This window comes from Plecotus auritus (assembly GCF_963455305.1).
Source record: "Plecotus auritus genome assembly, chromosome: 7".
In the NCBI taxonomy this organism is placed as follows: domain Eukaryota; kingdom Metazoa; phylum Chordata; class Mammalia; order Chiroptera; family Vespertilionidae; genus Plecotus; species Plecotus auritus.
In genome coordinates, this window is record NC_137774.1 from 26408097 (window position 1) to 26424694 (window position 16598).

Sequence of the window (16598 nt, forward strand, 5' to 3'; positions counted from 1 at the left end):
TTGTGCTATGTTCCTATACTCCATCAAACTAGTCTTTTCTCATGTCTCCTTTTAACGCATTTTCTCATTTATTCTTAGTGTTTCTTCTTCCAGATATGTTTTAGAATAATTTTCCCAGTTTTTAAAGACTTACAATAAGATTTTGCTTTGAAACTGTAAAACCTAAAAATACTAATTTGAGAATAAACATCCCAGCTGGTTTCCATATCCTCATGGCATCTCTCTCCATTTTAAATTCCTCAGAATAACTTTACCTGCCCTTGTCATTTCCTCAGAAAAATTATTTTCAAGAATTTACAAGACCCAGGAAACTTTTACAAATGTAAAACTAAGCCAGGAATGATTTGAACAGCAGCAAATCTGAAAATACATAAAGAGCTTATCAAACAATGTAGCGGAGGGACTCTTGGCCAAACCAAATGAAAACCCATTAAAACTAGGCAGATCATGTGCCTAAATGGGATTTTAGCATAACTACCATTTATCCCATTTAATTAATATTTTCCCAACACACAATAACTTGCACTAAAATACTGTTCTCTTGCCTTGAAATTTCTAATTATTGCTGCGACCCACACCATTATGCTACTCCACGGCTTTCTCCATCTTTCATGCCATTTAAGCAGCAAGATTTTCAATTATCTACGCAGGACGGACAGAGATACCTTTAAGGAAGGGGCATAATATGCAACTCAATTTCTCTAAAAGCCAGGGGAGATCATTTTTTGCCAGGACAAACACACTTGTCTTTCATCATTTTTTTTTTCCACATAAAGAATAAAACAGGCTATTTAAAACATCCATTAAAATGCAAATTTTGATATCCCAAGAGAAAAATGTTAATCATTTAAATAGGTAGGATTATCGCCCACCCTCACCACTTCCCCTCCTCTCTCAAGTTTAAGAAGATGTAGCCTCAGCCCACACAAGTTCAGCCAGCCAAGGAGTCCTTAGGTCCTTACAAACTCCCAGTTAGGAGAGAGGGCTGGGGCAGAGGGAGGGAATGACTTTTCCTCCCTTTGAAGGAAGGGGTGGAAAGAAAGAAAATATCTAGTACCTCCTATAAGCCAGGCATGGGACAAAATGATCATCCATCTATCCATCCATTCCTCCCTCCATCCTTTCCTTCCTTCCCTCCCTCCCTCCCCCTACCCATCTCTCCCTCTCTTCATCCTTCCATTCCTCCCTCCATCCTTTCCTTCCCTCCCTCCCTCCCTCCTTCCATCTCTCCTTCCATCCCTCCCTTCCTCCATCTCTCCATCCATCCCTCCCTCCATCTCTCCATCCATCCATCCCTCCCTCCATCTCTCCATCCCTCCCTGCCTCCAATCACCCATCCCTCCATCTCTCCCTCCCTACCTCCTTCTCTTCCTCCATTCACCCATCTCTCCCTCCCTTCATCCTTCCATTCCTCCCTCCATCCTTCCATCCATCTATCCCTCCCTCCATCCATCTCTATCTCTGCTCATTTAATAGTCACAATTGCCTTGCAAGGGGGATTGTCATTCTCATCTACAGACAAGGAAACTGAGGCCCAGACAGGTAAACAGCTTGCCCAGCTGGTAGGTGGGTGCAGGCTTCCAAAGCCCCCAGCCCATGGTGACCCTGCAGGGTCCCCAGGTCCCATCCAGACTCACCCAGCATCCCCATGCCAAGCATGAACGCGTCCATGGTGTAAGGCAGTCCCCGGGCCCGGCCTCTTGTCCCAGGTGGGAACATGACTTCTTTCGGCTGAGCTTTCTTACATTCTACCTGTTAAACAGAAAGGCGAACAAATGAGATGCAAATGAATTCCACGTAAATGTCAAATGCAGAGCTGATGTGGTTACGAGCTGGGTTATTTTTAGCCTTGCTCCTTACTCACTGTAAAAATAGCCGTGCAGAGTAAATGGCCTGCAAAATAAATATTTAAGAAAACACACCATTTGCGCAAATCCTGCTTCAGAAAAACCTACAAGGATGAAATTGGGTTTGGAAGGGCAGCGAGGACGTAAGCTTAAGATACACATGCGTGGGTTGGGAGTTCAGAGTGTGTGGAAGGCATGAGAAGCAAGGAGGCACTCAGGGCTGTTTGTGGTGTCTGAGAACAGTAACAACCCTGCATGATTGGATGGGCCTTACATGTTTACAAAGTCCTCGTGGGTTCCTTTCAGTCAGTGACTCTTCACACCAGGGCCATCTGACTCCACCTCTCATTAAACAGAGAGGCCAGTTAGTCTTAGCTCCATTTCACAGATGAGAAAACTGAACGTCAGAAGACTTGTGTCACGGGCTGTAAACCGTACCCTGGCAGGGGCAGGCCTGAAGGCTGGATTTTTAAAATTTCTAGGTCAGTGATGCCACCATCGCTATAAAACCATCCCCGGCACACTCCCGAGGGAAGAAATAAAATTAAACGCTGATTCTGCCCATATGGATTAGAGGTTTCTCATTTTGCACCACATCTTCAAGGGGTTGATAATCATGTCTGTTTCCTTTCACTTCCAAAATTTCATAATCCTATTTCGCTCACACATCTAGAAGTTACTTATTCAACAACATATATCTATATCTACCTATCTCTATGTCTATCTATATAAATAACATATAATGCAAACCCCAGGAAATAAGTAAAATTGTTGCCTATAATATTTTCCTAGGGTTCCTTAGGCCCTTACTCAGCATTACTTGCTCTTAGTTTACAGATAAACTGAACAGGCACTGTTAGTCAGTGATCAGTCCCATTGCTGATGAAGATGGGATGTCATAGGGCAGTGGTTGGCAAACTGTGGCTCGCGAGCCACATGCGGCTCTTTGGCCCCTTGAGTGTGGCTCTTCCACAAAATACCACGGCCTGGGCGAGTCTATTTTGAAGAAATGGCGTTAGAAGAAGTTTAGGTTTAAAAAATTTGGCTCTCAAAAGAAATTTCAATCGTACTGTTGATATTTGGCTCTGTTGACTGAGTTTGCCGACCACTGTCATAGGGTAAGGCAGAGATCCTGAAACTGCCCATACCATCAAGGGTGCGCATATCCGAAAAACCACCAAGCATCTGAAGGATGTCACTTTACAGAAGCAATGTGTGCCATGTGTCATTACAATGGTGGGGTTGGTAGGCGTGCCCAGGCCAAAGAGAGGGGCTGGGCGCAGGGTCACTGGTGCAGAAAGTGCTGAATTTTTGCTGCATGTACTTAGGAATGCAGAAAGCAACGCCGAGCTTAAGGCTTTAGACGTAGACTCTTTGATCATTGAGCACATCCAGGTGAACAAAGCTCCCAAGATGCTGTGCAGAACTTACAGGGCTCATGGCAGATTAACCCTTATTTAACCCTTATGTGAGCTCTCCCTGCCCCAGTGAGATGATCCTTATTGAAAAGAGCAGATTGTTCCTAAAACAGAAGAGGAGGTTGCACAGAAGAAAAAGATATCCCAGAGGAACTGAAGAATCAAAAACTTATGACCTGGAAGTAAATTCATCATAAAATAAGTGCTAATAAAAGTTAAAAAAAGAAAGAGCCCGGCTAGTGTGGCTCAGTGATTGAGTATCGACCTATGAACCAGGAAGTCATGGTTCCATTCCAGGTAAGGGCACATGCATGGGTGGGGGGCTCGATCCCCAGTGGGGGGCGTGCAGGAGGCAGCCGATCAATGATTCTCTCTCATCATTGATGCTTCTACCCTTCTCTCCCTCTCCCTTCCTCTTTCTGAAAGAAAGAAAGAAAGAAAGAAAGAAAGAAAGAAAGAAAGAAAGAAAGGGAATTCAGAATTGGGTGCATTATATTTCTCCCCTAAACCTAGTGTGACCACTTGCTCCTGGACTCCAGGTCCCACCCCAGGACTCAGAAGCAGGCTGAGAAACCTCATTTGCAAGAGCCTGCCCGAGCAGGGTGTGCTCGGCGGAGGCAGACAGATAATTACCTGACGATAACACCAGGATCCGGAATAATACCGCTAACCAGCTCACTTCCTAATAGCCCTATCGGTGACAATCTACTGCATTGTCTTATGAAAACCCGCTGCCTGTTCCTAGGCAACCTGATCAACGAAAATTTCAGGTTTATACAATTTTCATTTAGGGAACATAAAGGTTAACTGACTGTAATGGGAATATTTTAAACAAACCCACCTACTCTTCATCTCTCTGAGAAGGGCTGCAGCTCTGTTTAATTGTGCTGTCTCCGCTGGTGTTGTTTTGGGCAGCGCCAATTGCGTGGGTTCTGTCAACCACTGTTGTGCCAACCACGGGCACTCCCTGAGGCCAGGGGATGTGGCATGCATACTCTCTCAGGGACCCCGGCACCTCCTGGGCACTTGAGTGACAGGGAGAGGCGGCAGTCGCACCAGGGAGCCTGCCTGGCCTGCACTGAAGGCTTCTGGGAAGATGTCTCAGGACCAGGAGGTCTGCCCACCCAGCCCCAATCCTCTGATGATGTTGGATGAAGAACACACACAAAAGGGGAAAGAGGCAGAACTATCCTCTGTATCGCAAGTCCTTCTAGTGGGTCAGGGGCTCGCTGAGGATGGAACTATGTCCTTCACCCATCACACGGGAGGAAACCGCGTCTCCCCCATCAGACAGTCCTTAGGGTGGGCATCAGGGTCAGTCCCATCTTCCCTGGTGCCTCAGTAAAGGTCCACACACAGTGTGGATTCACTCACGTGCTCGTTATGGCCAAGGAGACCATCTATTTAATTCAATGGGGCTGAGCAACTCCAAGCACCGCAAGTGCTGAGCTGGGGGGATGCAATGATAGATAAGGCAGCCCCCACCCCCGAGAGCTCTCATTCTTCTGAAAAGCACCGACCTGTTATGTTCTCCTAGCATTAAGGCAAGTCCTCATTCATCAACCAGACCTTGTAACTCCTGGGCCCGGCAGCCTCTGGAGCCTCTTGAGTTAGACCACATTTGGGTCACACCCAGCCCTCCCCCAACTCTGCCACCTTCCCACCGGGCCCTGTGCAAACCAGAGGACTTGGCATGGACAACCCGAGTTATAGTCAGAACCAAAACGGGGAAAACCCAGCTGGTCTCCGAAGTCCAAGTCACATCCTCAGGTCATCTGGCCACACGCTGTGTCCCCGTCAGCTGTGCAACAAATACCCCAAACTTAGTGGCTTCGAGCAACGATTTATCATTCTTTCTCGTGGTCCTATGAGTTGAGTGGTCTAAGCGGGGCCCTGGCTTGCTGTCTCTCATGTGTTTGTGGTCAGATGGTGGCTGGGGCTGAAACCAGAGAGCCTGGACTCGGAGCGAGGCCCACGACGGCTTCCTCACTCATGAGGCAGGCAGGGACACTGGTTCTGCGGGCCTGTCCATGGTGGGGCGGGGCACCTACTCCTGGCTTCTCCATGGCCCTCTGTCTTCTCACAGTGATGGCAGCCACGTACCAAGCACAAGCACGCCAAGGACAGCCGGCCCTGCCAGGCTTCTTCCAGCCCAGCCCTGGGAGTCTCACTGCTACTTCCATCCTGTTCTGCTGGGGACCAGCCTCGACTGGGTGTGGGGTACACACAAGGATGTGAATCCTGGGGGGCATAGCTCAAGGGCCATCTGTGGAGACTAACCACCACATGAGCTCAGTGAAGAGCAGTAAGCAGACCGACGGGGGGAACTATTCCTCTCACCCTTCGTGTCCAGCTGACTGGGTTCCTGGGGCAGTGGGCACTGAGGCTGCCTTCACCAGGGGGCACCAGCAGGACATGGAAGCTCCTCTCCCAGGGCAGCCCAGAGAGGCTTGTCTGGCCCCCAGGTCAACAGAAGCACAATGGAAGCAGTTCTCCAGGTGATCAGATCTCTAGCTCTGCAGGCTCAGCACCACCGCTAAGACGCGCCCGCCCCCCCCCCCCGCCCCCGCCACGCACACACCAGGGTGCTTGTCTAGGGGGGTAGAGTCTGAGGAAGGAACATCTCTTGGTCCTTGAGTCTCCTCAACCAACACCTCAGCCCCCACCTCCACAGCGCCTCCTGGTGGCTGCGTTGCTACTGCCTCAAAGGCAGAGGCAGAAAACCAGTCAGGTTGGCGGGGCCAGAGATTGAGCAGGAGGTGCCATTGGGAGCTGTGCTTGTAAGAAGCCCAGAGGACACTGTAACCAGCTGCTCACAGTGGGAAGATGAGGTCTCCCATTTTCCAGTTTCACAGCTGACAAAGCCAAGAAGCAGTCCCACCCCAGGGGCTGAAGACCAGCTCCCCAAAGGTAGATGGGACTGGCTTTAAAATGCCAATCTCCAAGCATGCTGCTCTGCTTCAGCAACTGGGCTTGGAGGAGAGGAGTGGCTTCCCGTGCCCCACGGCTATGGGTTCGGAAGAATGGCCTTTAGGAGGACTCACAGGCTGACATGAGCTTGTACATGTGTGCGCTCCAACCCTCCGTGCTGGCTGCTCACAGCGGGTGGGGGCCTCTCCCCATCAGGGTCCAAAACAACTCAGCAAGGGCCGCTTCTAATCTCTCTACTTAGAAAGAATTTCACTTATAGGAAAGTTGCAAGGACAGCACAAAGCACACCTGTACCCTTTACCCACATCACCTGTTGTCAACGGGCTGTCACTCTGCTTTCTCATTTGCACACTCTCTCTGACTGTAGCTATGATTTTCCCCCCTGAACATTGGAGAGTGAGTTGCACACAGGAGGGTATGCCTTTCCCAAACGTAAAGACATTTTCTGATGTAACCGCCGTGCAGTTATCAACCTCTGACATTTAACACTGATGTCCTTTATCACCGTCTCTCCACCTTACAGAACAGGAAGCCGAGGCCCAGGATGTCAGACACCTGGCCTAGCGCTGCCGACTGGTCCCTGTGTTGCACAGCTGGGTCTGAGCCCAGATCTGCCTGATGCCATGGCCCGTGCCCAAGGAGTGGGTCCTCTGCCATACCCTAAGGGGGAACGTTTGGCACTGGCTTTCGGAGAAGGCGCTGGGACTTCTGTGGGTACAGCTTCTCAGCAGCTACTCGGAGTGGCTGTCTCTCCCCCCCACTCCCCCCCGGCTGGCCCGGAGCCCTCACTGAGGCAGCTCCCGGCCTGGCACCCTTTGGAAGTGGAAGAGGCTGGCAGTCTGAGAAATCAGGGTCTGGGAAGTGAAAAGTCTTTTGTTTTTTTCCTGGTTTCTACACAAACAGCCCCTGTCAGCACGCCCCCAGGGCCGGAGGGAAACCAGGCCCCTCCTGGTCTGGCGAAACCCAAGCCCTGGGCTGTGGCCTTGACTTTCAGCCCAGGACAAGGAAACTCTGTGTGGCCTGAAGGGGCCAGTGTTTGCAGCCTCACTTCCACCCCAAACAGGTCATGTTAGAAACAGGGAGAGAGGGGCCCATTTCAAAGGGTAAAACCCACCGCTGGCTGCTCAGAGGTCAACCCAGACTGGCTGGCTGGGAGAAAGGGCGGGGAGCAGGCGTAGGCGAGTGCTCGGGGATGACTGTGGCTTCCACGGTGGACACTGTCCTTCTGTGCAGCTCCTTGGAAGACAGAGGTCTGACCTGGTCTTGACCTGAGATCAGGGGCTGCTCCCCAGCCAGGCTCTGGGGATCCAGGCCAACACTCTCCTCTGAAGCCCCCAGCTCACCATCTCCTCGGTCCTGAGGCCCCGAGCGCCTTCCAGGGAAGGTGCGATGACACCCTAGTGTGAAGATTCAGGGGTCCTGCCCTGGCCAGGTGGCTCAGTTGGTTGGAGCGTCGTCCTGTACACCAAAGGGCGGTGGGTTCAATTTCTGGTGAGGGCACATGCCCACGTTGTGGGTTCGATCCCTGGTCAGGGCACATACAGGAGGCAACCAATCGATGTTTCCCTTTTACATCAATGTTCTTCTCTCTCCCTTTCCATCTGCCTTTCCTCTCTCTCTAAAAAAAAAAAAAAAAAAAAAAAAAGAAGAAGAAAAGGATTCAGGGGTCCTGTCTGGAGCCCAGCAGCTACCCAGACTCCCCAGTAAGGCAGGAGAGTCAGCTGCCCGCCCGGAACCACACAGCGCTCCCTGCTCAGCCTGTGACACCCTGTGGCCACAGACTTTCCTCCTGCCCACTGCTCTCTCTTGTCCTCTCTGCCAGTCACAAGCCTTTCTGGAGACTCCAGGAGGGCAGGACCCCATGGGGCTCATGCAGGTTCATAACCCAGGTTCAGGGGGATCTGCTCTCAAGAGCAGAGCAGGGAGGCCCAACAGGAGGCCAGCTTCTCAGGGAGGAGAGGTCTCTACTGTCCTCAAAGCCTTGGGCTGTGCCAGAGAACACCCGGCTGCTGTAAAATGAAGGCGGGGGGGTGGGGTGTGGGGTGTGGGGTTGTTCAACAACAACTACGAGTTCTAAGGCGGCATCAGCAGAGCATCAAACCAGTGAGGCCCGGGCCTGTGGACCCCGCACAGCTGCTCGCCGTACACCCAGGCAGCTCTGATAGCTGCTGAACGGAGCTGAAGAACAAGGCTGAGGAGTGCCAAGGTGCAGGACGATAGCACGTCAGCAGCCCGCTCCAGAGAGGCCAGAGGGCAGGTCCCACTCTCCTCCCCCTGGCGCTCATCCCCGAGATGGACCCGCTGGGGTCTCTCTCTGAGTGACCTTCAGAGCATCAGGTCACCTCTTCTTGATTCTACCGTCCACTCCAGGGTTCCCACTCTACAGAGTCACTTATCCCTGGCCAATAGGATCACTCCCGGGAAGAAGGAGCACAGCGTGTCCTGAGCACTCCCATACGTTAGGCATGGTTACGCCATCCTCCTGTGTGTGCGTATACATGTATGATGGATAATATACACACATAATGAAGGTGATAAAGCCAGTTCATATCTGTGCTGACTTAAACCCCAAAGACTGGGAGCAGCGAGGAGAGGAAGTGGCCGCAACCCCAGCCCAGCAGATTGTGGGCTGACTTTCTCCTTAACTTCCCCCGCCTGCCGCCAGGTAGGGCCCCAGCTTCCTGCTTTCATCAGCAAGGTGCACAGAGGGAGCTGCAGAGGCTGCACTATTTGGGGAAAAAGCTGATGGTGGCAGCAACAGCTGTTCTTTTCCTTTCTGGGAACCTGCAAGGACATTTCAAAGTGAAAGGAAACCTCCGCCTCCAGCAGGTGCCCAGACAGCCACCAGGAGGGTGCTTCCCCCAGGCAGGGTGCGCTTTGCTGGGGCCCTGCGCCGAAGGGGCCCAGCATAATTTCTCTATTTGAAAGCGAAGAAAAGAAGAGGTGTGGCTTGAGCATTAGCTTGCACCTCCTGGGAAGTCAGGCAAAGAGCAGCCCAGCAAAGGCAAAGGCAGAACAGGCTCCAGGCAAGGGGAGCAGAGGGAGAGTTGCCTCTTTCGGGGGTCCCTGTGCCCCTCCCGGGGTGATGTGTAGGGGATGCAGGAGGCAGCACACGCAGCAAAGCCCAGAGGTGAGGGGCACCTAGACACTGAGAAAGATGCTCTGCTCTCCTCATCCCCCCACAGCCCATGGTGACCTCACCAGAGGACAGATGAAGGGCAAATGAGTCAGAACTCAGGGGACTAGGAGGCCACCTCCGCTCCAGCCACATTACTTCTGCCTAAACAGCAACAAACATTTACCCCCAACCACTCAGCCGGTCCTCCCCGTCACTCCCCCAACACAGAAATCCCTCTGCCCCAATTAACAGAGCAGTACACAAACAATGCGTGTGCCAGTGCGTGATGGGGGTGTGTGTGTGGGGGAGACACAGGACCTCCCTCTCCACGGAAAGCGAGATTCATTTATTAAGTGCCTCTCTGGCATTTCCTTTTTTTGCCTTCATCCTGCTTGTTTAATATTGCATTTGACATTCTCATTTTATAAATGGTAACAGAAGCAGAATGGATGGCTAAAATTAGCTTACGAGTGAGAATGATGCTACAAATAGGGTGGGGAACACAGAAGCCTAGTCAATTCCACCCACATTACTCCCCCCCTCCTCCACTTTTGGGCTGGTTCCCGACCCAGCTCCCAGGCTTCCAGCTGAGGAGGAGCAGCCTGAGGGAGGGGACTGTGCCCAGTCATCCGGGCACCTTGCCAGGTGGCAGCGCCCCATGCCCACCCTGCCTGGGGCTCTGCGGACCGCCTGGCCCAGCTCTGCAGGGGCAGGTCCCAGAGGCCAACCCAGAACTTCCCTGCTGTCTCTCCTCCTGGCCCCTCCCACCCCTAAGGGCCTGCTCCAGGGTTAACCCCCCAGGGTGCCCTGGGCTGAAGGCAGCAGGCCTGAGACCCTACCAGGGTTTGCTCGGGGGAGTGGGATGATTCAGCTGCAGGGCTTGAGTCAGCTTCCCTGGAACCTCCCCTCGGTGCCTCCTCCTCTCCCCCCCGCCCCCCGCCCGCTCTGCGGGATGTGCCCTCCACGCTGGACGGAGTGTGCCTACCTCACACCTTGCCCTGCCCTGGAGACTCGGGTCCTAGTCCTGCTCTGGTCTGCACACCTGCATTTTACTGACCTATAATCATGCCAGGAACGCCTTAGCTTGTGAGCACAATTTGTTCAATAAAATTATTCTAGGAATAATGACAGCTGTGACGACAATAATAGTAAAAGACCCGTCACCTCAATAGATCACGCTGTGTCCTTTAAGAGCCCTCCCTGCGCCAAAACCGGTTTGGCTCAGTGGATAGAGTGTCAGCCTGCGGACTGAAGGGTCCCGGGTTCGATTCCGGTCAAGGGCATGTAACTTGGTTGCGGGCACATCCCCAGTAGGAGGTGTGCAAGAGGCAACTGATCCATGTTTCTCTCTCATCGATGTTTCTGACTATCTATCCCTCTTCCTTCCTCTCTGTAAAAAATCAATAAAATATATTAAAAAAAAAAATCAGTGATCTCTCAGTGCATGGGTCCACGCTCAACTGTTGAGCCACACCAGACATGCCAGAGATGATTTAAAAAAAAAAAGAAAGAAAAAAAAAAGAGCCCTCCCTGAGTCCTCAGCCAAGCCCTCTCTGAATCAGGGGCCATCATCAGTGTCTCAGAGGTGGGCCCAGAAGCTACGTGACTTGCCCAAGGTCACACACTGGAGCAGTGAGCAGCTGCACTGGGCACTGGGTAGTGAGGGGGTGGCACCTTTTGCTGAGCAGGCCTCTCGGATTGACAGCACCCTACTCCGAGCATTCCTCTACTCCCCACCTTGCCACGCCCCCAACACAGAAGGTACCAGTACTTCCTGCAGGCTGCTACCCTAAACCCAGCGTCTATCTAGGGCAACCTGTCCCATACTCTGCCTCTGACTAGTAAAAAGCTGACTCAGCAGTGACCTCCCTTCCCCACCTGGCGGGGTTGCAGTGACCCTGAGTGGCCCCGGAGATAAGCAGACACACCTGCTTTCGTCACATTAGTTGGCCTGGCGGGAGTCGGAAACTACAGCCGATGGGCCAAATCCAGCGGCTGCTTTTTTGGTAAATAAGGTTTTACTTTAATGTAGCCACACAAACCAGGTACTTACTGTCCTGCACTGTGATGGCACAGTTGAGTAGTTGTGACCGACAGACATGGGGCCCTCAAAGGCTAAAATATTCACTATCTAGTCCAAACATGTCAAACTCAAAGGCTAACACGGGCCAAATAAACAAGGCATGCAGCCCGTGGGCTGTGAGTTTGACATGCTTGATCTAGCTCTTTACTGGCCCCTAGCTTTAGGCCAAATGGATGAAACTTGCAGTTACCAGGGGGTGTGTTCTGGAGATGCCATTCCTGCAAGGCTACTGGGTTCTACACCCTACTAACAGAGAAGCCAGGACCCCCCAGGGCCAGGACCTCCAGAGCTTTCTATAACCTGCAAAGGGCGGGGCCCTCGTCCTTCCGCTGACAGAGGGAAACAGGTGCTCACAGGATAACCATCGGTGGATCTGGGATCTGGGTGGGTTCCAAAGTCCCCGGAGCCCTATCTAAGTGACTCAGCAGGTCCCAACCAGGAGACGAGGATATTCGCACGTCACTCGGATCTAGCCCTTCACCCCAGTGATGCGCCCACACGTTTACAATAGATGCTGCAAGACCCACAGCAGAGGGCGAGGGTGAGTCCTCCTGGGGACAAGACCTGTCTCTGACTACAGGGGACTGTGGGTGGTGCTGGCCTTCACGTGACCGGCAGGCCATCTGGCTCCCTGCTCTCAGGGCTTCACTTCCCTCATCCCGGATCCCTTCCTGACTCTGGGTGACCATTTCGACCCGAACTATGTTACCTCTCACTAGCCGTGGTTCTCGTCCCATGCTTCTGAGACTTTAATGTGGGCACAGATCACTGAGTATGTCAAAACACAGATTTTAATTCAGTAGGTCGGGGGCGGGGGGCGGGGAGGGAGTGTGAGACTGTGTTTCTAACCAGCTTGCAAACTGCTTAGCAATTTTCATAAATCAGATCACCTTAAAGGAACAAGGAGCAGGACCATTTAAAAGCACCCTATAGTAAACCGTGTAAAAACAAAACCTTGCCTCCACCAGCCAAACCAATCCCGACTTTTAGTTCTGAGGTTTGCCTACGTCGGCAGCAGGGTGCAGCGGGAGCACAGGGTTGGAGCCAGGAAGACACAGGTTCAAATCCCAGTTCTGCCACTGAGAACCGTGGGCTGTGGAAGTCCTTCCACCGCTCTGAGCTCGAGTCCCACCTAAAAGACGGGACAATGACCGCTACCTCAGCACGAAAGGAGATGCGCGTATACAGTATAAAGTTCCATCACAGTGCCCAGTAAATACCAATACCGTCAGCTGAGTCAGGTGTGGGAACAGGCACCCCAGGTGCCCAGGCACCTTTCAAACTGACCCCAAATTCTCATCAGTGAGGCTGATGTTGCCTCCCGGACTCCATTTGAGGTAGGGACTGAGCCAGGCCTCTGGGGAAGCCCGGAGCAGGTCTTTGTGGACCCCGCCTCCCTCCCTGCGGCTGCCTCGCGCTGGCTGGCCTGCTGCTCGCCAGGAGGGCTGGGAGGCTGCGCTGGCACTAATCAAGCTAGTGTCCCTGCTGCTCGGAGGCGGCTTCAATCAGGGCCGAGGCGGGAGGCCTTATTAGCTACTCCTGTGCCTGGGCTTGCAAAGTGGCCCGAGGTGTTCCTCTCCGAGGGTCACCACGTGGCTGTGCATATGCGTGCGTACATGTGTGCGTGTGCGTGTGCGTGTGCGTGTGTGTGTTTGAGTGTTTGAGAAGGGGCCATGTTTGTGCTTCACTCTGACCTGTGCCAAGACAGAGGAAGGGGCTGAGCCTCAGCTCTTGGGGGTTGGCCCTGAGCTGGGGTGGTGGCCAGCTGCCCCCCAGACCCCTCACTCACCTGTCTGGAGATCCATCGTGGCTGACAGGGATTGCTTATCCCCAAGCTTAGCCCTTCTCCCCAGAGGGGAATTGGGCCCGAGTGAGCCCATCTCCTTTGCCTTTTCTTAGGAAAACATGGAGCCGCATGGGCAGCAACGTGGCTGACTGGGCAGCCAGTGGCCTTGGAAGGTGTAGACCAGCTAGGTGACCTTTAACGTCCCATCAGCCTGGAGGCGGATAGCCTATTGGGTACAGATGTGAGCTCTGGGCTTAGCTGTTGGGGCTTGAAATCTGGTGCTGCCAATGACTGACCCTGTGGCCCTGGGCAAGTTGCTGAACTCTCTCTGCCTCACCCTGCTCATCAGTAAAATGGGAGTGGTAATTAGCACCTATACCAGAGTGGGTGTAATAAGCCAATGAGAAGAGGTGCAGAAAGCAAGCGCTCAGCAGGGCATATAGTTTAGCATCAAAAATGTCAGCTATTCACGGGATCTGTGTGGGAGGGTGCCGTGTGGGGTCTTCTTGGTCATCTCCTGCCACCACCCTGGTGGTGACCTCCTTCAGCCAGGGCCTCTATGGGGCGGGAGGCAGAGCTCTGCGCTCCCAGCTTCCTGACAAGCACTCACGCCTGCTGCTGGCTCTCCAGGATGGTGGAGAAGGGCCCTCGTTTTTTAAAATGCCCAGGAGACTCGCAAACCAGATTAGATAGGAAATGGCTCTGAAAATGATGATGGGCCTCACGGTCACATGGTTCCCCCTCTAAGTTTCTTCCATAATTATTCATACAGGACCCCGAGGGCCAGGGCACGGGAGCTCTGGTTAACCGCAGGCCTGGATGCAGGTCCTGCCTGTGCCTAACCAGCAGCGAGCCCTTCCTTTCTGTGACTGGCAGAGACCAGGCTCCAGGCACATTGGGATGGGGTAGGCTGCTCCCGCTGAATTCACAGAGGGTCCCAGGGCCCCAGGACACAGTCTCTACGGCTTCCCAGCACAGCCCAGTTTACAGAATACACCCCCGGACATGCCCTAGGACATGCTGCCACGGTTTCTGCTTGGCAGTCTCTGAGGTCTCCAAGTCTTTCCATCTCTCATTTGAATTCTGTCCGTCGCACAGTTTAAATTCATTTCCTCTTCTTTAGGCCTCAGAAGTAGAAACCAGTATCACAGAATCCATAGCGATTCAGGACTCAGTTCCTCTCCCAGTGCCCCTCAGAGGAGGGGTCCCGCAACCCCATGAGGGGGTCATCACAGGCCCTTAGACTAGAGTTCAGGGAGGCGACCTACCAACGCCCTCTCCAGTGGCTTAACTTCCTTAGAGCTCGGAAGGGCGGGGCTGGGCGCCTGTAGGGACACCTTCAAAGCCTGTCTGTGACCCCAACCACTCCACCCCACACCTTCCTCTGATCTACTTCCACTTCTGCTTATTATCTTAAATAACAAGTAGCAGCCCAGATTCAAAAGGACAGAAACCCTAGCGCTATAAACAGCTACCTGCACCTGCCATCGTCAGCCTCTACCTGGGTGGAAAGAAGTGACACCTGTCAAATGACTGGGGGCAATGGCTACAAACCTCTCTGGCTTTACCTTGCTGGGGCTGAAACTCTACGTTCTGATCGCCCAGGGGTACCTTGCCTAGCGGTTACCTTGCTGGGGCTGAAACTCTAACGTCTGATCACCCCCTGCATCATCTGGGGGTTCACCCTCCCACCTGAAGCTCAAACAACTGTCTGGTTCATCTGGCAGCCAATAAGCTCAAGACCTACGTTCCTTCACTACCTGCGCAGCCCTGGGGCGTATCCCCTGGGCCTCGTTTCCCCACTGGAACAGTGGAAAGCATGAAGTCCTTTCCCACGTGCCTCACTCAGGTCCGTCTCAGAGCCAGCAGTGGTGAAAGGCCACACATGTGCGTTGGAGGCAGTGCTCGACGTGGTCCCTGGCCAGCTGACCTATGCCTTCCTGATGAAGCCGTCAGTCCTGGCAGGTGGGAATGTGCCTGCCAGCGCTCTCGGCTGTGCCTGCCAGTCCCCGCGGAGTCCGTCACCCATACCTGGCTGGGGCAAACATGCGCCTGGGCCCGCAGGCAGGTTTCCTTTTAAGCCCTCGTCTCTCTAGTTTTAAGAATTGCAAGTAGGAACCTATAGAAAGGGAGAGGGACCGGCTGGAAGGCACTGGCTTCCGAGGGCAGGAAAGCCCAGGAGGGCACCTGTTAGCCCCACACACTTATCTCCCCTGTGCCATTTTAACACCTGAGCTGACACCTCTAATCTATAGCATGCAGAGAAACGGTATTTTCATTTCGGATGCATATGATGGCTAGGAACAATACCAACAATATTATTTTAGTGCCCTGGGAAAAAATTAGCAAGTCAAATATTGAATCAGGCCTGTAGCACCACATGCTAAGCAGATTGCTTTGATCTTATCCACACTAAAAGCTCCATTATTGAATTTAAAGTCAGGGAACACATATCAGACCATATACAATGAATATCTGAATGCATGTTTCCGAAGCAACGAATGTTCTGACTAAAGGAAAGAAAAAAAATACTGAAGTTACGGCTGCGATTGAGACATAAATTTGCCCTCTTTCCCTTGGGCTGGAGGCCCTGCTGGCCAACCAGAATGTTTGGGCTCCGAAGGACCTGCTGAGCTCCCATTGCTCTGCAACCAACAACCAAGGGCTTTCTCACCCGCTCCATCAGAAGACAGGAGTTTGAGAAGGAAAGCAGCCAGTGTGCACATTCTGCACATGGTGCGGCGCCCTCTGGTGGCCATTTCTCTGGGAGGCCTACCCGGTTCCCCAAACTTCCAATGATTCAACCTTCCTCTCCTTTTTGAGGGGGACCCCCAGGAAAAGGAGCTTCAGAGAGCAAAAGGGAGGGACAGAAGCAGCTGGTCATGACGATGAAATTAGTTGATCGGAGGGAGAAAATGTTAATTATCCAGCAGGGCCCAAAGAGAGACATAATGGTGGTAACCAACATACCTAGGATATCCTGCACTCCCCCGCCCCAACCCCTCTAATTGCCAAGCTGAACAGCAAACACATACCCTAAGCCAGGGATCTGGTGAACTACAACCTGCCGACTACATCTGCCCTCTGCCAGCTTTTGTACAGCTGAGTTAAGGACAGTTTTTACATTTTTAAATGGTAAAAACAAGTATTTGTGACACATGAGAATGACATGAGATTTCATCGTCAGTGTCCTGCTCGTTCATGGACGCCTTTGCGCTACAACAGCACAATAGCTGTGACAGCCCGTTGTGTGGCCTGCAAAGCTATATGGCCCTGTACTCCTGCTGTTCACAGGGCTGAACCCCTGGAGTCCAGCCTCCTTGCCCACCATGCCCACCCTGCAGCAAGGTGACCCGGCTGAGGCAGTCTGCGTGACACGCTGTGTAGATGGGGGGAGGGAGGCATCGCCTTTCAG

General features: G+C 52.8%; 1 protein-coding gene and 1 pseudogene across 15 annotated transcripts in view; one reads left to right on the plus strand and one right to left on the minus strand.

Annotated features, from left to right (window-relative positions):
- The window catches only part of MSI2 (musashi RNA binding protein 2), a 360027-nt gene that overhangs the window by 46580 nt on the left and 296849 nt on the right, over positions 1–16598 (minus strand). For all 14 annotated transcript variants that reach the window (XR_013961313.1, XR_013961314.1, XM_080682350.1 and 11 more), the window contains exon 9: positions 1638–1752. Coding sequence is in view for 12 of the 14 variants with exons in the window: in XM_080682350.1 (XP_080538476.1) it covers positions 1638–1752 (115 nt within the window). In the remaining 2 variants the exon portion in view is untranslated. The remainder of the gene's footprint in view (positions 1–1637; positions 1753–16598) is intronic.
- LOC308254212 (large ribosomal subunit protein uL22-like) lies at positions 1960–3451 on the plus strand (annotated as a pseudogene). Its single transcript has 2 exons — positions 1960–1990; positions 2971–3451. The product of its transcript is annotated as a large ribosomal subunit protein uL22-like (transcript).